The sequence below is a fragment of the Solanum stenotomum genome, chromosome 11, assembly GCF_019186545.1.
Source record: "Solanum stenotomum isolate F172 chromosome 11, ASM1918654v1, whole genome shotgun sequence".
NCBI classification, from domain to species: Eukaryota; Viridiplantae; Streptophyta; class Magnoliopsida; order Solanales; family Solanaceae; genus Solanum; species Solanum stenotomum.
This window is the reverse complement of record NC_064292.1, coordinates 8241931-8265878: the sequence shown is the minus strand read 5'-3', so window position 1 is coordinate 8265878 and position 23948 is coordinate 8241931. Positions and strand designations below refer to the sequence as shown.

At 36.8% G+C, this 23948-nt stretch overlaps 2 protein-coding genes and 1 long non-coding RNA gene across 4 annotated transcripts in view; 2 read left to right on the top strand and 1 right to left on the bottom strand.

Moving 5' to 3' along the window:
- The first annotated feature begins 367 nt into the window (after positions 1-367).
- Positions 368-20209, top strand: LOC125844059 (uncharacterized). Its single transcript, XM_049523292.1, has 12 exons — positions 368-764; positions 7404-7474; positions 8407-8490; positions 8632-8925; positions 9879-10018; positions 11748-11835; positions 14674-14853; positions 15528-15689; positions 16429-16622; positions 18160-18310; positions 18677-18842; positions 19628-20209. Exons 1-12 carry the CDS (start codon positions 425-427, stop codon positions 19696-19698), a joined length of 1941 nt encoding a protein of 646 aa, XP_049379249.1. The 5' UTR covers positions 368-424; the 3' UTR covers positions 19699-20209.
- On the top strand, positions 18882-19231 carry LOC125844077 (uncharacterized). Its single transcript, XR_007444108.1, has 2 exons — positions 18882-18916; positions 19046-19231. It is a non-coding gene; the product is annotated as an uncharacterized LOC125844077 (long non-coding RNA).
- Positions 20210-20865: 656 nt separating the features above from the next.
- LOC125844064 (polyadenylate-binding protein RBP47B') overlaps positions 20866-23948 on the bottom strand; it is an 8548-nt gene continuing 5465 nt past the window's right edge. For both annotated transcript variants that reach the window (XM_049523299.1, XM_049523300.1), the window contains exons 5-8: positions 23631-23727; positions 22668-22823; positions 21478-21578; positions 20866-21329 (exon numbers count right to left, since the gene is read on the bottom strand). In XM_049523299.1, coding sequence (XP_049379256.1) covers positions 21242-21329; positions 21478-21578; positions 22668-22823; positions 23631-23727 — 442 coding nt within the window. In that variant the 3' untranslated portion in view covers positions 20866-21241. The remainder of the gene's footprint in view (positions 21330-21477; positions 21579-22667; positions 22824-23630; positions 23728-23948) is intronic.

Genomic DNA, 23948 nt, shown 5'->3' with positions numbered 1-23948 from the left:
TATGAGCGTGCTTGGTATGAAGGAAAATATTCTTTAATATTTTTTAGAAAATAAATAATTTTCTTATTTGTTTTATATGTTTAATAAATAAATAGAAAATATTATCTTAAATATTTGTATATGAAAGGTTATTTATGAAATTGCATCTAAGATATGACTCAGTGATTAATGAAATAGTTAAGAATTCAAGTTCAAAATCCAATAAAGATTAACTCGGTATTCTTCCCATCTATCCTAATTTTGATAAATCGAGTTATCTAATATCATGCACGAAAGCTAACTCAGACATCACGACCATTAAAAATCATTTTCTACCAAATATACCCTTTAACTTAAGATATTTTTCCAACTTGTCTCTTGTTTTTTGAAAGAGGAAGATAAAGCTGCTTGAGTCTCTCAGCTAGCAAAGCAGTATTCTTCATCCATGGACCTCAGTACAGCAATTTCTCTATCAAAAACTCTCTCTCTTCTCTCTCCAATTTCACCCACTTCTTCATCTCTCCCACCATTCTCTCTCTTCCGCCGTTCCCACCACCTCCGCCGCTGTAATCTTAGCCGGAGTTTTTGTCTTCCACTGGCCGTACAATTGTCTACTAGTAGAGAAGATGACGGAGATGAAATGGTAGAAATTGGAGGGTCTGAATTTGAGGAAGAAGTTGATTATGTTGAAGATGAAGATACCCTTGATGTTGATTCACTAGAACGTGAAGCCCAACTTGTGGTTCGAGAATTTTCCGACTCTTTGTCTCGACAATTGATTATAGGTTTGTTTATCTCTGTTTCCCCGTACATTCAGTTTACCTTTTCATCCCCCTTTTTTCCAGTTCTTTATTTTGAATTTTGAGTGGGAGTGAAACTGACCCCTGTTTTGGTATGAGGTAAAATGTACTTTCCCCAGCCATCATTGTTCAGTATTTGGTTCTTGAAAACGTTTTAATTAAGTAAAAATGCTTGATATATTCGCCTCTCTACCTCCTCGAGGTATTGGTATTGGTAAGGTCTGTTTATACTCTATCCTCCCCCGCTTTTGGGACTATACTGGGTTTTTGTATATTGGCACTCGGGGAAATTCAAACATTTTGCAGAAAAAAGTAGTTGTGCAATGATATTTTAACTCCACTGATCCTCCATCACTATTACACACCCGTCAAAGTTATTCATGGAAAAAAGATACATTACGTCATACCGTAGAGAACGAGAGAGTTAGGAATTCGTTGAAAGTACTTGGTTGTGTGTTTTTCTTTTTCTTCTCTAGTAAGTATGAAACACGTTATTAAATGTTGCTGCTGCTTCCTCATTTGGATGGTGGTGTTTGTCTAGGTGATTCAATAGTTGGATTGACAAGAAGGGTGTTAGAAAAAGATTTATTATAACAGTGTTTTTAATACTTGGGTGTGAATGGGTGCAATTATGACCACCAAGCTAATTTCTGAAATTTATGGATCAAAATGTATTGGCATTCCATGAGGAGAATCATGCATTCAAGCTGGATATACACTAAAGAGTATTAATTTTATGTACCTATATACCTTCATACTCACAAAGATTAGAATGGCCAGACAGCTCTCTGAGGCGGCATCAAGTAGTTGTATAATATTGTGTTTTGTAACTATTTTATTGATGCATGTTATCTATTCAAACATGCAATGACTCTCTTCAAAATATAATACTTTGATGAAGGTAACTTTTGGAGTGGTAAAAAGGAGTCTGATATATGGTAAATATAAGGAGTGTTTCTTTGCTAAGTTTATTATTCAGCATAACAGTAACAGTCAGTTATGTGGACAGTTCTGAATTTGTGAGGAATACATAGTGAATGCCTGTAATAGTGAAGAATGTGTTGTAAAGTTGGGCATTCAGGAGGAGAAGAAGGAGATGTAGAGTTTGGGATGTTTGCCCCTTTGGCACTCATATAGGTACTTCGAAGAGCAAAAAATAGGAGATAATTTGAAGGAATGGAATACAACTTCATATAAATGACATGCCTTTTTGTTTTTTTTATTAACTTTTGATGTACTGATGAAGTTCCTATTTATTAGATGATTGTGTATCTTTCATAGAGAACTATATTTTTGCTTAAGCTCAATACCTTTTTGTATATTCCATGTATATGAGGTTTATCCCCACAACATCAATAATTATTGTTGTATTTTAAAAAAAATGTTCAGAAAAACATGGTTGGAGATAAAAACATGACCGACAGAGCTTTTCTTCAGTCATTGTTTGGTATATTATATTTGGTCTATACAAGTTGCATGTGAGAGAGCTTGTTGCTTCACAATGTCTAGAGGGAGAAACTCCTTTCTAGAAGCAAGGAAGGTCAACATGCAGTCTTACAAGGAAGCTTTGGAGTTGCCTGCTTTGAATTTGGTTCGGAAGTGCAGGAGAGAAGATCTAGGTAAGAAACCCAGTTTCAGTCTGTCTGAAGGTCAGGTCAGAGCTATGGAAGAGTTCCTAAAGACTTAGTATGTTTGGAAGGTTCTAAAAGAGTGGGCGAAAAGGAGTAGGTCACCAAATGGGCAACAAAAGACTTGGTCATTGATGACAGGTTTGATAGTTTCGAAGATGGGCAGTCTACCTTCCTTTTCGTTTTGTTAGAGGCAGAAGCGAAGTGAGTTTAGGGAGGAGCTACATATATGGGAGAGAACTATCTATATATCTAGAAAGGTGGTCGATAAAATGCTTATGATAAAGTTTCGGGGGGTAGGGGGGATGCTATGGAGGTGTTGTTTGGAGGCTAGAGATGCTCTTGTGGCTTACATTAGGGCAATTAAAAACATGTACGACAGAGCCAAGACCTGGATAAAAGCAATAGGAGGTGACCAGTGGTGGAGCTACCTTATAATAAGGGGGTTCATCCGAACCCCCTCGGCGGAAAATTATATTATTTGTACACGGTTAAAATATTTTTTTTAGGTAAATATAGTAGATGTAGAACCCCCTTCGACTACTTCGTGTGTCTATTTCTTCAGATTTTGAACCCCCTTATTTAAAATTTTGGCTCCTTCACTGGAGGTGACTAAGAACACTTTTTGGTCATGATAGGATTGCACCAGGGATCAAGTAGCCAATTTCTATTTGCCCTAGAAATGAACAAAACAAATTGACGCGACATATTCAAGGGAGTTGCCGTGGTGTATGTAGGGAGGTGATTATGAACACTTCCCGGTCATGATAGGGTTGCACCAGGGATCAACCCTTAGCCAATTTCTATTTGCCCTAGAAATTAACAAATTGACGCGGCATATTCAAGGGAGGTGTCGTGGTGTATGTAATTCGTAGACAACATAGTATTGATCGATGAGACGCGTGGTGGAGTTAACGATAGGCTGGAAGTATAAAGACATACCTTAGAATCTAAAGGTTTTAGGTTAAGCATGACTTACATTGAGTACCAAGAGTGCATGTTCAGTTATGATATGCATGAGGCAAAGGTGGAGGTGAAGATCGATAAACAAGTCATTCCCATGAGAGGATGCTAATGTATCTTGGGTCTATAATCCAAAAACGAGGAGATAGTGATGACATTGCACATCGTATTGAAGCGGGTGGTTGTAATGGAGGCTCGTGTTTGGGGTATTATGTGATGAGAATGTGTCACGAAGGCTTAAAGAGGTAAGTTCTAGAAAGTGGTGGTTCGACCTACTTTATGGCATGGGGCAGAGTGCCGACCAGTCAAGAACGCACACCTTCAGAAGATGACACTATGAAAGTGTCAGAGAAGATATGAAAATGCTCTTATGGATGGTGTGGACATGCTAGGAGGGATAAGATTAGGANGGAGGCTAGAGATGCTCTTGTGGCTTACATTAGGGCAATAAAAACATGTACGACAGAGCCAAGACCTAGATAAAAGCAATAGGAGGTGACCAGTGGTGGAGCCACCTTATAATAAGGGGGATGATGTTCATCTGAACCCCCTCGGCGGAAAATTATATTATTTGTACATGGTTAAAATATTTTTTTTAGGTAGATATAGTAGATGTAGAACCCCCCCCTTCGACTACTTCGTGTGTCTATTTCTTCAGATTTTGAACCCCCTTATTTAAAATTTTGGCTCCTTCACTGGAGGTGACTAAGAACACTTTTTGGTCATGATAGGATTGCACCAGGGATCAACCCGTAGCCAATTTCTATTTGCCCTAGAAATGAACAAAACAAATTGACGCGACATATTCAAGGGAGTTGCCGTGGTGTATGTAGGGAGGTGATTATGAACACTTCCCGGTCATGATAGGGTTGCACCAGGGATCAACCCTTAGCCAATTTCTATTTGCCCTAGAAATTAACAAATTGACGCGGCATATTCAAGGGAGGTGTCGTGGTGTATGTAATTCGTAGACAACATAGTATTGATCGATGAGACGCGTGGTGGAGTTAACGATAGGCTGGAAGTATAAAGACATACCTTAGAATCTAAAGGTTTTNTTTTTTTTTTTTTTTTTTTTGATGACAAGGGAAACCCGTAGCCGCTACCCTTTGGGTGCGCACAGGGTAAAACCCCCGCTCCTATGCAATAGCTTGCAAACCACATAGGAGAAGTAATCCGCACTAGGCAAGCCTGGTGCAACGAGCTCGACCCAGAAGGCAAACCCCTTGCTTTCGTTAGCAAGGGGTTTCGAACTTGAGACCTTCAACATGAAAGTCCCAAGCCCAAACCACTGGGCCACCCCGAAGGGTACCTTAGAATCTAAAGGTTTTAGGTTAAGCATGACTTAAATAGAGTACCAAGAGTGCATGTTCAGTTATGATAATCATGAGGCAAAGGTGGAAGTGAAGATCGATAAACAAGTCATTCCCATGAGAGGATGCTAATGTATCTTTGGTCTATAATCCAAAAACGAGGAGATAGTGATGACATTGCACATCGTATTGAAGCGGGTTGTAATGGAGGCTCGTGTTTGGGGTATTATATGATGAGAATGTGTCACGAAGGCTTAAAGAGGTAAGTTCTAGAAAGTGGTGGTTCGACCTACTTTATTGCATGGGGCAGAGTGCCGACCAGTCAAGAACGCACACCTTCAGAAGATAAAGGTGGCAGAGAAGAGATGAAAATGCTCTGATGGATGGTGTGGAAATGCTAGGAGGGATAAGATTAGGAATAAAGTTATACATGACAAGGTGGGAGTGGCCTCTGTGGCAGACAAGATGTGGGAAGCAAACATGAGATCGTTCGGGCATATACTGAGAAGGTGTGCTAATGTACCAATGAGGAGGTGTGAGAGGTCGACTATAGCAAGTTTAAGGAGAGGTATAGGTAGGTCGAAAAAAATTTGAGGGAGGTGATTTGATCGGATATGATCCATTTTCAACTTATTTAGGACATACCCTAGATAAAAAGGTGTGGAGGTTGAGGATTAAGTTGTGCCTTTAGATTAAATTAGAGAAGACTGAGGGCATGGAGTATTGTTCCATTAGCTATTATGTGGGTTCTAGGGAAAGAAAGGAACATGAGGGCATTTGAAGGGGTTGAGAATGTTGTTTTAAAACTACACAATAGTCACTTGTTTCTAGTTTCTTTTTGGTGTACCCATGAAGTTCCTATGTGAATATATAATTGGGTTTCTGTTATGAATCTTTAGGGAAGGATCGAGTCACAGGACGATGAACAGGAAAATCTAAATCAATTGACTTTGACGTTCCCTTGCCTTTGTTCGAATTCCTAGATCGACCTATTTTTGTATATAACTTCAGCTCATTGAAGGGAGACTGAAACCTTAGAGTTCAATGAAGAGAGAACTCCGATCTCTTGCTTTTTACTAAAATATGACTTACTGATTTATTCCTCAAAAGCCCCTTTAAATAGGAGTCTTATTACATCAATAGCAAGTCTAATTCTTATGAAAGTAGGAGACCTAAATCCTATTCCAAACTAATAACTACAACTTAACCTAATCCTTATAAAACTATGAAATATAAACCCTATTCTAGAATAATAAATAAAGCTACTAAAAATATAATTAAATACTTAATTTAAGGACTTCCAATGCATCCACAACAGTTTCCTTTTGTAGAGAACTATATTGCGATGTAGGTTCTCTACTTCTTTGGTCTTATATATGGGGTTCCCCCATCATTAATAAAAATATTTACTTTATAAAAAAAACATATTTTTAATTTTAACTGTCTTGGCCTTCATATAGAAAATTAACCAAATGTAGTCATGGGTCGCCGGTCGCCCTTTGAGCTTCAAAACTAGATCACACTTTCTATATCAAAGGAAATCTAAATTGAAGTTTACACTGTTGCATAGGAGCGGGGGTTTTACCCTGTGCGCACCCAAAGGGTAGCGGCTGCGGGTTTCCCTTGTCATAAAAAAAAAAAAAACTGTTCTTTCTAAAAGATTTATTTTTTCCACTGATAACTGAAGTTTTAACCTTTTTAAACAGGGAATTGCAAAAGACTATCTTCCTTTTTCCTCTATCTGCACAATATAAGGCCTTTCCCTTTCTCAGTTCCCATCCTGTAAATGTTAATTCAACTGAAGGTTTTCCTCAAAAATACCAGGCTACCAGCATATTTTTTTTGATGACCTGGCTACCAGCCAACACGTACACAGAGGTTCACTGATACTGCAATGGATGTAGTTCTGTAGATAATCTTGTAACAGGCTAAGTTGCCTGGACCCTTCATTTTTGCTGCCGCACCCATGTCGACACGAGACGGGGTGTGGGATACGTGTGGGGATTTGGTCAACCCACATCGGATACTTTGACCAAAGTCCATGGAAAAATTTGGGGGAAAATTGAGATTTTGATAAAATATTAAAATAGATTTAAGACATGAGAAATGGCATACCTCAAGTATTATAGTCCTTTTGTCTCTTTTTTAAGCTTTTCCTCTTGGTCAATATTCGTTGCTTCATGTTTCAAGCCAAATAGAGAAACTAAGAATTAAAGCGATTGTGTTCTGACTTTTGGTAGACAGTAGGAACGATTTGTAAGGAGAGTTGATGGAAGGCCTTGAAAGTCTTTCTTTTTCTTTTTTGAGGGGAAGAACCAGAGAGATTGAAAGAAGAAGTTGGGGGTTTTGGGAAAGACGACCTAGAAGAACTTTCAAAATTTAGAATATCTTTATAGCTCTATTTTATAATTTTGGATTTTTAGCTGAATCCCGGCATCCGTATACATACCTGGATCTGTACCCCCGAATCTTAAAATTTAGATTTTGCCGAATCCAACCCTTGGATTTGCATCCACGTCAGATACCTGCACCCGAGTCCGAGAAACTTAGGTAACAAGTCTTTTACTGCTTAAGCTTTGGAAATTGATTAGGCTGTTCATCATTGTATGCAGGGTACATGAGACCAAAACGCAAAATACTGCTAAACTGTTCTACTTGTCGCATCTTATATCTTTTCTAGCCCTTTGACGCTCAAGATGTTCTTTCTTTGTTGATTACAGAAGAAGAGAGATCTAGTCCAAAAGAAGCACAAGTAAAGGAGAAGAGACGTAAAGATACTACCTCAAAAAATGTTAGTATCTCATCTGCTACTCTGTTGGAACTTCTACTCCCAACTAGTATCTGGGAATCATGAGTAGCTACATGTTCTGAATTGTATTTTTCTCTTTCATTATACAAAATCAGTTGCATATAGTGAACTGCATGCCGATTTGTCCACAATCACTTGTACTAAATTTCTTCCCTCTCCTTGCTTCATAATGCGGGTGATGTCATTGCCTATCAATTCATGTTATGGACTCATGACATGAAAGTTGAATAGCTGTGAAGTTAAATTTCTAATGCTCATCACCCACATGCTAATTCAATTGTATTCATATCTCTGAAGTAATCTTGACGAAGAGAATAACGGTAACGTGTTCTAAAGGGATCATGTCATTGTGAATTATATAATAGAATATTACAGTTTTAGCCTATTTTTCTATGGAACTTCATCTAGGAGTATGTGATTTTCTTAATCATGAAAGATTTTCCAATGAAAAGTCTTGATTTTAAGAAGTTCATAACTTTGCTAGGAAGTTTCTGAGTTTCACCTTTCTGCTGACAAACTGGCTGAAGTGCCCTGAAATATTGATATATGTTCTCAAATTTAGGGGGGATGTTGTAGTCTTCAACTTTATGTGTGGATATGATTAATTACTCGATGCATTACCTAGTAGTCATCTACTTGAAGCTTCATAAGATGATCAGAGTAACCAAAGTGAACAATGTCCACAATTTTTCTGTTGCTCCTCGAGATACACGTGGAAGGAATATGGAAGTTGGAACAATTATCCACAGTTTATTTTTGGTTTTACTTATTTTACTGGGTGATATGGGAAGATCTACGCTTTATTTTTATCTATTGTTTATATGATTTGGTTCTTCTAATATTCTGAGATCTATATGAAGATCTAGGTTTTTAGTTTTTTGTGGTTGACTTGACCAGTAGAAGTTTACTTGCAGATCCCTGATCACCTTCTTCCTAAGGTGGCAATTGTTGGAAGACCGAACGTTGGTAAATCAGCACTGTTTAATCGTCTTGTTGGGGTATTTTCTCTAAACTTGACTTGGTTTTTGATCACCACGAAATAAAACCTTGACAATCTTTATTAAATGGTCCAGTTCCATTATATGAGATTTTTTCTTGCTCTGGATTTCTCTTCATGAAGCTTGGTTTATCTTCAACAGGGGAAGAAGGCCATTGTGGTAGATGAACCTGGGGTAACAAGGGATCGCTTGTATGGTAGATCATATTGGGGAAACTATGAATTTATGGTGGTGGATACAGGAGGTGTGCTTACTATTTCGAAATCACAGACTGATCTAGTAGAAGAATTAGCCGTATCAACAACAATTGGAATGGAGGGCATTCCACTTGCTACCAGAGAGGCTGCTGTTGCTAGAATGCCTACTATGATTGAGAAACAAGCTACTGTGGCTGTTGAAGAGTCATCGGTCATTATATTCCTCGTCGATGGTCAGGTATATCCTTTAATAGAGTTACTTGGATGCTGTTTTCTGAAAAATTAATTAGCAAAATAAATTGTGTTTGGTAACAGAGGAAAACATTTGCAGAAATTGTTTTTTCCTATTTTTCTTTGGATAGTTGCACTAAATACTTGGCAAAATATTATTCTAAGAAAAATGTTATCCTTAAATTAAGGGAAAATGATTTCCCTAAGGCCCAAGGGAAAACATCTTCCTTGATCCATAATTAAGAGTTGTGGTGGTGGCCCGCGGCATGCCCTTAATGCTGAAGAATACAATTTACCAGTTTAAAAAAAAAAGAGTTTTGTCCCCTTTTTTTTTTTCAACTCACCCTCTACCCTCCCTCACTCTCTCTACCCCTTCTCCCACACCTACCGNGTGGTGGTGGCCGGCATGCCCTTAATGCTGAAGAATACAATTTACCAGTTTAAAAAAAAAAAGAGTTTTGTCCCCTTTTTTTTAAACTCACCCTCTACCCCTTCTCCCACACCTACCGTCTACCCCCAACCCCTGATAAACCTCTCAATCAGAAAAGCTCATAACAATTTAGAAAATTTGAAGAATCAAATTTCTCTATTTGCTCTGGATCACTTGATACAGCAGTTCGTTCATGAGGAGTTTTGAGGGAAGGAAAACTTGTTTGGAAAAAAAAGCAAAGAATTTGATGGAAGAATACTACTGATTCCATTATGCATCTTTTTATTCCTTGATTTGTGAACTAGACATAATTGGAAAGTCATATTGTTGACAGTTGTCAAAAGTTCTCAGAAATTTTTTTAGGTCTGGATCATCTCATGTATCTTGCAGTTAACAGAAGTAAAGTGTATAACATGTGGATATTGTACCTATATTTGTTGTCATATTCTGATTATGAGACATTCCCTTATCCTTGTTAGTGGTGAAAGTGTAGCTTAATATGGTCAGAAAGAGTAACAAATTTTAAACAGGCAGGTCTAAATGCTGCTGATGTGGAGATAGCAGATTGGCTACGCAAGCACTACTCAGACAAATGCATTATTCTTGCTGTAAATAAGTGTGAATCTCCGCGCAAAGGAATCACACAAGCATCAGAGTTTTGGTCCTTGGGGTGAGCTGATTATTCTGACTGTACTTGTGGTTAGAAAATTCATCATGGTTGCAGTTCTGTTTCTTTTTCTTGTCTTTTTGAGTCGTTTTTACTATATGAGGGATTTATTAATAGAAACTATAACTGGTCAAACAGTGAAAAAAAATCCTCATAAAAGCAAATATAAATCCTACTCAAGAGAGATTCAGAGATCTGTCATTATACTCCAAGGGCACGTTTGGTGTGAGGGATTAGAAATAATAGTGATGGGATAAGGAAATAGTGATGGGATAAAAAAAAAATTATGTTGTTTGGTTGGCAAGTCCGGGATAACTTATCCCGGGATTAATAATTAGTACCGGGATAAGTTATCCCTCCCCATGGGTGGTATAGTAATCCCGGGATAACTTATCCCGAGATAGAATAGGTAAATGACAAATATGTCCCTTTAAATCCTTTTTATATATCATTTTTTACATTTATGTATATTTACATTTTTTTTAATACCATGTATAATAATATTTACTACTCCTTATTTTTATGATAATTATACATATTTTTCTATTAAAAAATTATACTATATAAATATAATTTTTATTTATGAATTTATTTGACTAATTCTTATGTTTATTTTATTTTGATTTCTCATAAATTTTCTTCTCTTTAATAAACTTAAGAGGAAAGTTCTATTTTTAAGCTAAATAAGAAAAAAGTTATATTTTTAAATACACATGGTACTTATCATGGGAATACATAAACAAAAATATTTAAGTTAAAAAAAATAAAAGTTTTATTTTAAAAAATGAATAACTAAAGCTCACAAAGAAAAATTTAAAAAGTTTAAATAAAGTGAAGGGTAATTTTGTAAACAAACAACTTGTTCTTAAAATTTATCAATATATATTATTTTGAATATAACAAACCAAACACTCAATAAAAAATAATCCTAGGACAACTTATCCCCTCATAACTAATCCCAACATAACTTATTCCAACATAACTTATCCCATCATAACTCATATTCAAACCAAACGACCCCCAAGAGTTGGTGGTCTAGTCTTTAGATCCCTTCTTTGGATCAGAATGACTGGAGAATTTTCAAAGGCTATGGTATATATTTAAAGAGAGAACAATATAAACCTACTATATGTGTGAAGTGTGACAACCAACTTAGTGTCCAATGTACTTCCATTAGATTAGGAATTTGGTTGTGGTTTATGGCATCAATATCACTTAAGTCTTAATAGAGCCAAGAGAATTTGTATCTTGTGGACGTTTTCCATTTCCAATAATTGAATATACAACCTCCATAGTTATTGGTGATATTTATACCAGCTTCTTGTGGTTGAGGTAGGTCAATGCAAATGGAAAAAGTTTGTGCTCCTTTATCATGTGGTAATGAATTTCTCTTTTATCTGTTTCTGTGCTTTTCTTAATTGGAAAGTCTGTTGCATTTTTTCTTTTGAGCTTTTCAGAAACTAATTTTTCTTTTCGCTATTATTTTTTAAACTATGTTGCTCAAATCCTCCAATGTGCTGCAGCACCTGTGTCAAATCCTAAATAGTTTTCGGAGGACCCGACAGGACGACACACATCTGGTGGCACTTTTGAAGGATCCAAGCAACATAGTTTTTAGATCCAGGGACTTTGAGTTGTTCTGTATAAATAAATGTGGTGACTTCATGATTGCTGTTTAAAATGTTCCTTTTGTTTAATCTTATAGAAAATGTTCCTTTGTTTGATTTATCAGGTTTGACCCCTTTCCAATATCTGCTTTATCTGGAACTGGAACTGGAGAGCTTCTAGATCTTGTTTGTGCAGGGATAGAGAAAGTTGAGGTACTCTTTCATCTTCGTGGAGATTAGGTTTCCTTTTGCTTAGATCAGTATACTCTCTCAGTGGTTACGCCTCTGAGGAATATTTCTATGCTTTATTTCCAGAATGTATACTTGGGAGTAGGTTAAGTTATATATTCCAGTTATGATTAAACTATAAAAGCAACAAAACAAAGTTGGCCCCTGTTGAAATTTTATGTAAAGAATCTGGAACATAATGCATTAGTATAAATCTGTATAGCTATTGGTGGTAGAAGCCTCGGTTTTGCTCAGAGACTGGATGGATCTTGAAGATCTGATGTTTCAGTGGACGGGCGTAGCTTTCCCCCTTTTGGTTCTTCTTTAGATTGTTTCTATTGTGTTCTTTGTTTTTGTTTTTCCTTTTCATTTGTTTTTTGTTTTTTGTGAACTTTGTTATTGTTTTGAAATAAATGGTGGCGGGTGGCCTTTGCCACACTTAGTTAAAAAAAAGAAAGTATAGCTATTGGTGGTATGAAACAGATTAGAGTTCTTCAGTTGTATATCAAACTTCTAAAATGATTAAGAAAAGAAATGTAAAGTCTATGGGGTCGATAGACGAAAGAGTAATTGCTTAAAGGGGGCATGAGTTACTGCTATAGAAGATGGGAGCCTCATGACAGCCAAAAATATCTTCTTCTCTTCAGCTCCTCCAAGTCAAGGCTTCAGAAGAGTTGATTTTTTCACGATAAAATGAAATATCCAAGGAAAGAACTGGGGAGTACATGTCCTGGACTTCCTCTTAGTAACATAATGCATAGGATTTCTGTTTTATTTATTTTTTGAGAAAAGGTAACAATGAAGTGCAAAAGAAACTAGTTCTGGAATTTGTTATAGTTGTTTCTTTTATTTGCCTTTTCCCATTGACTTTTTATTCCTCTTTCATCATCTTGATCCCTTTTCATTTAATACTATTGTTGTACCTATCAAAAAGAAAAAGAAACATTCAAGTAGAGTTACATTCCTCGTTAGATGTATAGTAGGGAGAGGGAACATTTATTTAGTTGTATAAGAAAAGTAGAAACGCAAAATTGCTCTTATGCCCGAGTAGTCTTTCTCCTCTCTATGTAAAGCAATATGCCTTTCTTACGATATCACCCGATATTTGCTGAGATTAGAGGGCTTTATAAATTTGATGCAACTTTTTCTTAGGGAGAGGTCAAGTTAAATTTCAGTTATTCAGTATACCCTTCTCTATCAATAAAATTTACTTTTCTTTTCTATACACGTAAATACCATATATTCACACACACATATATCAGAAATGTAAGGTAAGGCGTTTTATAATAAACCCAATGTGATCTGATTCTTCCCCTAGCCCCCTGCATAGCAGAAGCTTAGTGCACTAGGCTATCCTTCATGTGTGTGTGTGTACATATATATAAAATGACAGCCACAGGTGGCTACCCTATATATTTGTAGTAGGTTAACATTGTACCCTGTTTTTGCTTCATATTTTTGCCCTTCTAAACACATTATCATCCTTTTAATACCAGGGACTTTTCTATCATTCCAATAAAAAATCCAAAAATCTTCCTTCATACTCAGACAGGTCGTCTCTGTTCATTCTTCCTTTTTCCTTTTAAATTCCCCACTGGTGAATCACCCTCACTATTTCTTTTTTTCCAGCGACTGTGCATCTCTATTTCTTTCTTCGGTGACTCCTTTCTATTAGCAACTGCGCTCATTTACTTTTCCATTATTTACTGTTAAAGCAAACGAAATGAGAAAGATCTCGAGACATTTCTACAATGTTGTCAGCAGTGTAAATTGCTCCCATCAATGGAGTAATGGTGGAACAACAAGACCTATCTCCCTCACCCTGAGTTTCAATTATGATTTGATTTTGTTTCATATCTTCTATTCTCCATAAAGCTTGACAATAAATCCTAGGAAATCTAAGACATTCACATAAAATATCAAGGGTGAAGATTTCAGTGTTTAGTTTTTGTGGAAACCATCTGAATAGGAAGAAATGATTAGAAAGCAAAAATTCTAACAAAAAAAAAAGATTTGAGTCGCCAGTTTCACACTTTGCAGAGATGGGGGAGAGAAAAAGGTGAGAGAGAGGGGGGGAGGGTATCCATCTCACTTAGGCATTTATAACATGCTATTAGGGGCATTTAAGGAAAGTAAAATGGGTTCAATGCTTACCAGGTTGTAGTAGGATGTACGTGCTTATGTATCTATGGTGGTCAAAACTTTACCTGAACTAAGCCTAACCAGCCCAATGACAGGTCCAACCCGAAGCAGCCATGTCCTGCATGGAGCCCAATTAAAGGACCAGCACACCAACTCACTAGACCTTCGCTAGCCTCATCACTAAGTCAATCCATAACGCCCCCAACCATCTCAGAGAAACGAGGGCCCCAGCTTCCTAAGACTGACCTAGGAGAACCGTTGAAACAATCTCTTTACTATATGTGGACTGTAGTGCACTTTTAAAGGCAATATTCAAATCCGAATCAGCTTCTACTTACCTGAGTCTCACTAGATTACTCTTTCTGTTCTTACTCTATATTTCCGTCTAGTATTGGCTAAACTCTATATGTCTGTCTCTTGATGTCTCTCTCTCTCTCAAAAATGTTCACATGATTTTATATACCATCATATTTAAGTGTGAAGCAGAGGGAAACTAGCTCTAGTATTTCCTACTGCTTTCTTGATGACATTTTATCGTCTGTGATACAAAATGCATGCACACCTGTTGACTGTGAACTTCTCATTAATTGATTCTGAATATCATGCATATTTTTCTTTGGTATAGCAATTCTGGAATATTAAATGAACATTTTTAATATTTACTTTTAAAATACTTTGTAGGGGACAGAATATCTTGAAGAAGAAAACTACGTTCCTGCAATCGCAATTGTTGGCCGTCCAAATGTTGGTAAAAGTAGTATTTTGAATGCTTTAGTCGGAGAGGACAGAACAATTGTTAGTCCCGTTAGTGGAACTACTCGTGATGCTATAGATACAGAATTCACTGGACCAGATGGGCAGGTGAGTCTCTATTCAGCAATCTCAACTTTTGCGCAAAGAGTTGCATCTGTGAGGATAAATGCACCCTATTTCTCAGATAGTAAATTAATGAAGAAATTTCTAAGTAAGAATCATTGCAAGGGAAGAAAAAAAGGATATTGAGACTAGGTTGATTTCCAGTCAAGGCAGTTCCTACCTGATCACATTCTGATATGCTGACCGCCTGACCCGCTTATTTTTGTTAGTGAGACAATTTATTGCAAGTATATACAACAACTGTTGCTCGTCCGTATTTCTCATTCTGCAGTGTTGCTTTGTGGTTCGACAACTGTTCTGCACTTAAACCTCTACCCATTCTATTTGAACGGTTAATGTAACAGAGTGAGTTTTTTTGATACCACACAATTAGTGGGTCAACTTTACCAAAGTGCATAATGAAGCAAGCAATTGTTATGCCTCCTGTAAATCCAATTAAATATCTATTCAATATGTTATATTCATTTTACACTAGAAATACAAATGAAATAAAAGAGGATTGTTAACAAAAGCAATTGGGATACGGAACAGAGTTATCATTCCTTCCCTTCCTTGATGTATAAGTTCTATAAAAATGGCTTGGGATATGATCGGAGTTTCCTGGTTTATTACCTGAAGTTGACTGTCGAAACTTACATTTTAATGATCCTTTTCTGCAGAAGTTTCGGCTTATAGATACTGCCGGAATAAGAAAAAAGACTGCAGTGGCTTCATCAGGTAGCATACCAGAGGCTTTATCAGTAAATCAAGCATTTCGTGCGATTCGTCGGTCAGATGTTGTGGCTCTTGTTATTGAGGCTATGGCTTGCATCACTGAACAGGTACATTTGAGTTTCAGGAAGGAGTTCATAAGTAAAATTTAAGCTTAACGGGAGGAACTATTGTTGTGAGATATCGTTGCTTTTATAGTCCTTTGTTCAAGGACTGAAAATAACATCTAGTATTAGTTTCAATTGTGCCTTTAACATTACTATTTGTACCTGAAGTTTGAACTTTGTCCTATTCTGTCTGTCACATAAGGCTTGGCATTTATTTATTCATGCTATGATCCTATTCCTGGAGAAAGAATGACAAATATTCTTTTCTTCAATATGAAAAGAGAAGAATGTTTTGATTAAATTCAGGCTTATCTTTTAGTTTCAAGTGCAAAAAAGTATTCAACGTTTGATATGACCATCTGATCAAATCACATGGATAAGGGGGTTGTGCTGGTTCTGGAGCTTATCGCATTATCAAGGGGAAAGATCTCTAAAGAATAAAGATGCTTTCGAGATATCCACAATGCTATTAATTTTTACCCTATATTTTTGCTCTTCTTCTTTTCTGGACCAATATACATACTGAATAATTTAGATAATCCAAATATTAGTAATATGTGGACTTCTTTTTTTCTTTTGGGGTTCTCATTTAAGAAAACTCCTCCAAGCTAATGCACATGCTACAGAAATGAGCATACATCATTCTTTAGTAATAGGCGAAGAGTAGTTCCATCCGTGCTCATAGTGTGGCTACATAAATATCGACATGTAAACTCATTTTTGTTTCCTTGCAATTTATTAGGATTGTAAAATTGCAGAAAGGATAGAGAGAGAAGGGAAGGGTTGTCTCATCGTTGTGAACAAGTGGGATACGATCCCAAACAAGAACCAAGAAACTACTGTATTTTATGAGGAAGATGTTAGACGGAAGGTTCGTTCTCTGAGTTGGGCACCTATTGTGTATTCAACAGCAATAGCTGGGCACAGTGTTGAAAAGTATGTTACTTATTCCATCCATTTTCTTTGTTTATACTTGTTCCTCTCTTGCTTTACAAATTTATTGCCACATTTCAGACAAAAATCAGTTGCAATAGACTTTGGCATCTGTGATTCTGTACTGAAGATCAGATGTGTTGTTTCATATTTTTACTAGATGAAGGAATAAAATACCGGCATATCATGTTATTGTGGTGGCTGTAATACAACTCAAACTTTGTATTTCAGAGCTTAATGCTCAAAAACATTAAGGGATAACTTGAGGAGTAGTAATAGAGGTACTAATGGTAGTTAGGTAATAAGAAGCTTAAGAAATAGGCCCTTTTTTGGGTAATCCCATGTGAGGCCGTCATGCAATAGATTGATGTGATGCTTAGTGTAAATGGAATGCTAGATGAGATGTGACTTGTATGCAAAATTAAGTTGGAGAGTCATAAGATGTTTGTTTCTGTTTTGTTGGAGTAAGACAGATCAGAAACATATTAAGAGAACTGGTTAAAATGAAGTAACTGTTTCATAGGTACAAAAAACAGCAAGGGATAACTCGAGGGGAAGTAAAATGGAGAGCTTTTTTTTCACTGAAGCATTTGTTTGGTCTCACTAGTGACCTTCTGTTAGACCCATAGTCTACTTGAGCTAATGACGCGCAGACATGGCAAGGATTCGGGCATTGGTCTTGGCATGTATGTGGGCAAAACAGTGCGGCTGTACAACTATGAGATAGTGAGCAGCAAAAGAATTCAAGGTGCTTGGGTGTTGGCAAAGCAGCTTGGATGTACAGGGCTTACGTGTGGGCAAAGTTGTCGGCAAAACAAGGCGGGGTGTTGGCTTGGCAAGGCAAGACTGTGGACTTGACGTTGACAAGACAGAAGCTGAAATAAAACTAAGTGTTGGAAGCATGCTGAAATATTCTAAGTGTTGGAACGAAGCTGAAATATTCTAAGTGTTGGAATGAAGCTGAAATATTCTAAGTGTTGAAAGTAGGCTGAAATATTCAAGTGTTGAAAGTAGGCTGAAATATTCTAAGTGTTAGAATGATGTAATTTCGGCTAAGTGTTAGAATGTATTTGAATTCGAAATATATTCTATCTCTTAGAATAATTAGTGCTGGAACTTAGTTTGAATTCTGTAAGGACAAGTGTTAGACACATGTCAGATGCAACCGCCAATGTAACTGCCGGTGTAACTGCTGTAACTGCCTTGTGCAGGAATTTTATAAATGGTGGAAATTCGTCTAAGGCAGGGGGAGAACGATTCTGGCCTTAGACAAATTTATGAAACCTTTCCTTGTATTGATTTTGATATTAATAAAGGTTGGGAAGAGTTCCCGTATGTTGGCTGTGTTGTTACTTTAACTTTCTGCCTAAAATATAAGTTGAAGTATTTCTATACTTGGTCAAATTCGTGAGAGTGTAAGGCTGAAGTCTATAAGCGTTGTAGACTGCCTAGGAGTGGTGTCGAAGAAAAAAAATCGACCCTCTATCACCTTCCGTATAAGATTTAGTCCTGTTTAAAATAATTTTTTGTTATATTCTAGGATCATTGTCTCTGCTGCTGCGGTGGAAAAAGAGAGATCAAGAAGATTGACTACTGCGATATTGAATCAAGTTGTGCGAGAAGCCGTTGCATTTAAAGCACCTCCTAGGACTAGAGGTGGAAAGAGAGGGCGTGTTTATTATAGCACTCAGGTAAATTTCATTTGAGAAGATGCATTTACATTTACTATTTTCTACTCAAGCAAACACTTGCACTCTGGATCTTGGAGGATGTATAATTGACAAACATGTAGTAGAATGGCTACCTGCTGGCACAAAAAAAAATCCCTTTTATTGTTATTTAGGAAGTAGAAAAAACATATAACTGCTGTAAGAGGTTTACTTCCAAGCTGCCTACCCCCTGTTTTTGATACTCATTAAAATGGAAATAGATTTAACAGAAGTGACATTGACATACATGGCATTGGATGCAAGTGTGTTGTAAACTCTTAACTTCAGTGACTTGAATTGGCATTTCTTTAAAACGTAATAAACTCATGTTATGCTTTTATTTTACAGGCTGCTATTCGACCGCCTACATTTGTCTTCTTTGTTAACGATGCAAAACTCTTTCCTGAGACATACCGTCGTTACATGGAAAAGCAACTGAGGACAAGTGCAGGGTTTGCAGGCACTCCAATTCGGCTTTTGTGGCGCAGCAGGAGAAAAATGGAAAAGAGTGCTGGTTCGTTTTTTCATGAAATAATGATACCTTTCTGTCATCTTTTGTCACATATCTGCATTTCTTTTCCCTTTTGTGTTTTAATCTATGTTGCTCGGACTCTTCAAAAATGCCAACGGGTGCGTGTCGGATTCGCCAAAAGTAGTGTATTTTTGAAGAATCCGAGACGGGTCCAGCATCAAAAGTGAAGAGTCCGCGCAACTAAGGTTTTAATGCAAAATATGACTGCAATTTACACTCACTTGAGAGTTGCATCAAATACCCATGCACTATTTCTGCCATGAATGTGAAAACAGTCATGTGTGAGAGATGTTTGAGCCGATGGATGTCTAGTTCAATGCCCTCAATCTTATCCTCTGCTAGATCTTATTGGTTGAGGCACTTCTTCATACTCTACCTTATTTAGAACCTATGGTAATTTCTCTGTATCTTTTCATAAATAGAGAGAATATACGTCTCTCCAGGTGGCTCGTGAATACTCCTAATACGTTTCTAGGAGTCACATGAATGTTCTTTTGCAGATCACATAAATATCCGCCAAATACCGTGAAGTTTTCTGTAGTCACAAACGTGGAGAAAATGTATTGCCATGTGTTATCCTATATGTTGATTAATTCCATTATAGGTCCTGGTTACGCAACATATTCGGTTCCACATTATTTACCCAGTTTATAATACTATTCTTTATGAGGCTTGGACAAATTCATCTGGCTATACCTTCGTGGTAATGTTTGATATTCTGTGTATGATTTAGACAACTAATGCAGTTTCAATCTGTTGGACTTCAGGCAAGGGTCCTTCAACAACGATGCAAGACAACTTCACGGGCATAGAGAAAAGTTTGGCAGTTCCAGCATGAGATCATGGTACTATTGAGAAATGGAATTAACTTGGAGAAATTAAGCATCTGTATGAAAAGATGATCAAGCTGTTACTTTCATGGCCCATTCTGGAAGAGCTGCCGAGTGTGTTTATAATCCACAGCTTTAAGTCTTAATGTAAGGAAGTGGCACTCACTTTGAGTGGTCTCTCTATGATCATTGGTGATCAAATGTGCTAGAAGTGCCAAGAGGAAGTGAAGTCAAAGCAGTTACATGTGATTCTCCCAAACTTTTGTTTGTTTGTCAACTCATTACTGATAGGAAAAGATGACGACAAAATGCGGAACTGTGTGGGAGTAGTTGGCCATGTTAGATGTCAAATAACATTTATATGGTAATTGTTGTATGATGTTCCACTCAACAGATGAGGAAAATAATCGTATACAAGCTAAATCCATATGAACAACATAATAATGCTCAGATTAGCATATATAGATGATATGCAAAGATTCAACCAAAACAATATGATAAAATGCAAAGAATCAATATATATAGATAATATGCAGTATAGTGTATGTAATGCTGACTCTTTATCACAATCATTTCAAACCAGTGTTTCTAGTAGACTTAGATCAATGACGACTATTACTTAGTAGACTTAGGGGTAGTTTGGTAGCTAGCAAAGAGGTAACTTATCTATACGTTAAACTTTGGATAAGCTATACGACATCACTAGTAAGAAATGCTTGGTTTGCAATCTAGAAATTCGAATAACTAATGTATAAGTTATGAGGAAATTAGAGTATTATCTTACGCAGAGTAGAAGATGGAATAACTAGTCCCCACATTACTAATGCCTGTATTAGCTCAGTAACTTGTATACATTGGAATAGTTTAAACAGACTTATATTTTACATGAACTTCCACACTTTTATCTACATAGAGTTTGAGACAATATTCTCCTTCAATTCGTAATTGTTGCACATCTTAACTTGGAGAGTTCACCTTATGATTAGTAGGTGTCAGGTGTCCTATCGCGGCCTAGGTGCCAAATTTGGATCGTGACAGCCAAGTACTGATCAAATTCAGAATCAAAGAAGGAAGAATTTTTTTTGTGTAGTACTTTTGGCATATGGTACTTATTATTATCCATAGTAAATAATGAACTACCCTCATATATGTAGCATGGGACAAAACAATTGTATATATGCATGCATCTCTTTTGGCATAAAATACACTCTTCCACCACATCTCCTCCATGTTGCTTAGTCATCCACAGGCATACAAATATAGATATCTCTTGGTTCTTGAGAAAAGTAGAGTACTGAAGGCAAGATAGCCTATGGCTAGTAATAACTGAAAGACACCCAACTCCCTGAGAGAACTAAGGCTATAATTACACTGGAAATAAGAAGAGATCAAAAAGGGAAATTTTGGAGGAAGAATTCAGAAAGTAGCATTAAGCATGTTAGACTGAAATGCAGCATGCATTTTGAAGGCTGGCCAAGTCTTTGTTACCAATAAACAATACACTACAAGAACTTAATTCAAACAGGTACAGTATCTCTGTAACGGTGAACTCTATACTTGTGAAAACGATGATGTCCTCTGCCACAATGGCCGGCCCAAGATTGTGCTTGCATGGACAGCAAGGTAAGCATTATTTAGCCTGTCGTAAGAAAAAATTATCATTAGATCGGAAAACATTGAGAGTTAAAAGCAGGTGGGAGGACAGAGAAGTTCTTCACGCGCAAAGTCTAACAAAGCACCTAAAGAGATCAAAGTACACAAAAAGAAGCTGCAAATGCAATATTTACCGGTCAACGTCTGGCACAGCCAAAGGATCATGCTGCTCTTCTCTTTGTTCAATAACTGGAGGAGCACCAGTCATGGAAGCCAAATCCTGAGCACCTTCAGCCTACACCAGAAGGATTGACTATGTATTGTCAGAAGATAAATACATACTACAAAATATTTCATTCAAATATGACCCAGTTAAAAGAGATGATACAAATAATATTTCCAGAAACAGGTTATCAAGAAAGGACAAGAAAGTTGACAGTGTAATCATCACATGTACAGCCTGTGAATGCACCAATGAATTATCGTCCACTACTAACATAATGTTTGTTAATGAAAGAGACATCAAACTTCAGGGAAGAGAATGTTCCTGAGGAGGAATACATGCAAGGCACTTCCACCCCTTCAAAAAGATCAGTTTTGTTTGTGCATGCATGTCTGTGTAAGCATGCATGTGCCCTGGGGGATGCCAGTATGGGGATGCAATAGGCCCTGATCAGGCTCTTAGTTGTGGAACTAGTCTAAGATAGACCAGCCTTAACATTCACAAGCAAAAAAAAATTAAAAAGAAGTCAAAAGAGGGGGAAAAATATCAAGAACCAGCCAGAGCAGAAGTTATGAAGACGATGAGAGATTAGAAGAAGTTGCAACTTCCCTAAATACTTCAGATAAAGCATATGAAGTAATTGTGTAAGACTGATTCCTCAATAAAATCACATTTTCTTGATTGTATGCAGATCCATATTTTAGACAAAAATCATTAAAAAGAACTGAAGAAAGACATGGATTTCTCAATAAAATCCCATTTTTCAGATTCTATGCAGAGCAGCCTTGAAAAATTCGTCTGTATATAACATGGAGCTCTATTAACTGAGCTACCTTGCTTCCGGGTAATTGCTATCTCTCTGTTCAGCAAAATGAGGAAACCTAGACCAAAGGGAAGCAATATTCTGGAACTGCCCGACACAGCTCTGAAGAGTGACAGACTATGAAATAAAGTATTTAATATGATGCATAAAACTTAAAGTTTATGACCAAGATAGTTGCAACTATTTTATTGACTGCAATGATCTTATCAGCTATTCCAGAATGCCAAAAAAGTTGGCAGATAAGCTCATGAAGCAGCTTCATCATTTATCTTCTCATCATAATCAATAATTGCACAGTAGGGAATTGGCCTGAATAAGAAAAATAAGCAAAATCTTGCCTGTTGAGGGTATTGGGTATAACCAGCATATGCACCATATGCATATAGTGAAGGATCCTGAGTGGCACCATAAGCATAGGCATCATAACCTTGTCCATAGCCATAATAAGCATTCCATTGACTCGGATCAGCAGGCTGACCCCATAGACCAGCGTCCTACAAGACAGCACCATATTTTTTCAGATGTTAGATAATTAATAACACATGGAATACAAGCAATTCAGATCTACAGTTCATACCAGCATGCTGAACAATAGTTTGCCTCTTGAATGTACACACATAACACAAACATCTATAATGTATAGTTCCATATATAGCACACAAGATTTTATTAATATTTGTGGTAATTATTGAACTTTTATCTTAAATGGACTGCTTTTTCAAAGCCTAACAACAAATTTGTTGCAATCACCGCTTACCTTTAACTACATGTTCATTGCCTGAAAGACTTCTCAATTTCGTTTTAAATGGCTTGTGAATCAAGATAGTTACTACCATAAAAACAATTTCATGACATAGATAACCTCTCCTTTTTTTTATAAAGGTTACAATATTATAAATCTTCAACACAGGCTATGCTGCAAGAAATATTTACAAGTCCAAAACAAGCAAAAGTATACATCATTGTTACTCTTATAGGAATCCAATGATGTCTAACAGGGAACTATATCTAGTACAAGTTCTTCTATACACCAAAAATGAGAAGTACAGAGGCGAACTCTTAATTTTCTGGATAGAACTACTTCCTTAAAAACATCTTTCGTTTTTATCAAGTCCTTCAAAACGTCTTTGTGACATTCCTAAGACACCTAAAGACAACTCTGTAGCTAACAAAAAAAATATACAGGATTATTTTCACCTTTTTTTCATCAGACTCATGTAACAATTCCATAACATGAATAAAATCTTCCTAAGATTCTAAAGAATAAAGCTAACAATGACAATTTATAGGATAATTTTCACCTGCTTAGCTGTCGGACTCCTACCCCAGGAAACACGAACAATTTGTTGACCAACCACAGCACCCTGCATTCTCTGGATTGCTTCTTCAGCAGATGGCCTGTATAATCAATATGATGGGAAAAAACTTGAACACTCAGAAATAAATGCTATAAAAGAGTCAAAGGATCAATATCTCTACGCTTTTGTCATATTCGTGATCCCTCACATTTTCTCGTTGTTCTGTAACTCTTTTTAGTGACTGGAGAAGTTGTCTTAAGGAAGACGTACAATCAACTGTGATAGGCAACTATTACATCAACTTCCGCAGACCAATACACT

What these genes read in the sequence shown, in the direction of transcription:
- LOC125844059 (XM_049523292.1), top strand. Translation starts at nt 425, where the DNA reads ATGGACCTCAGTACAGCAATTTCTCTATCAAAAACTCTCTCTCTTCTC. An exon ending in TATTCCTCGTCGATGGTCAG is followed by an intron (nt 8,926 to 9,878) that starts GTATATCCTTTA and finishes AATTTTAAACAG; the next exon opens with GCAGGTCTAAATGCTGCTGA. An exon ending in TCAGAGTTTTGGTCCTTGGG is followed by an intron (nt 10,019 to 11,747) that starts GTGAGCTGATTA and finishes TTGATTTATCAG; the next exon opens with GTTTGACCCCTTTCCAATAT.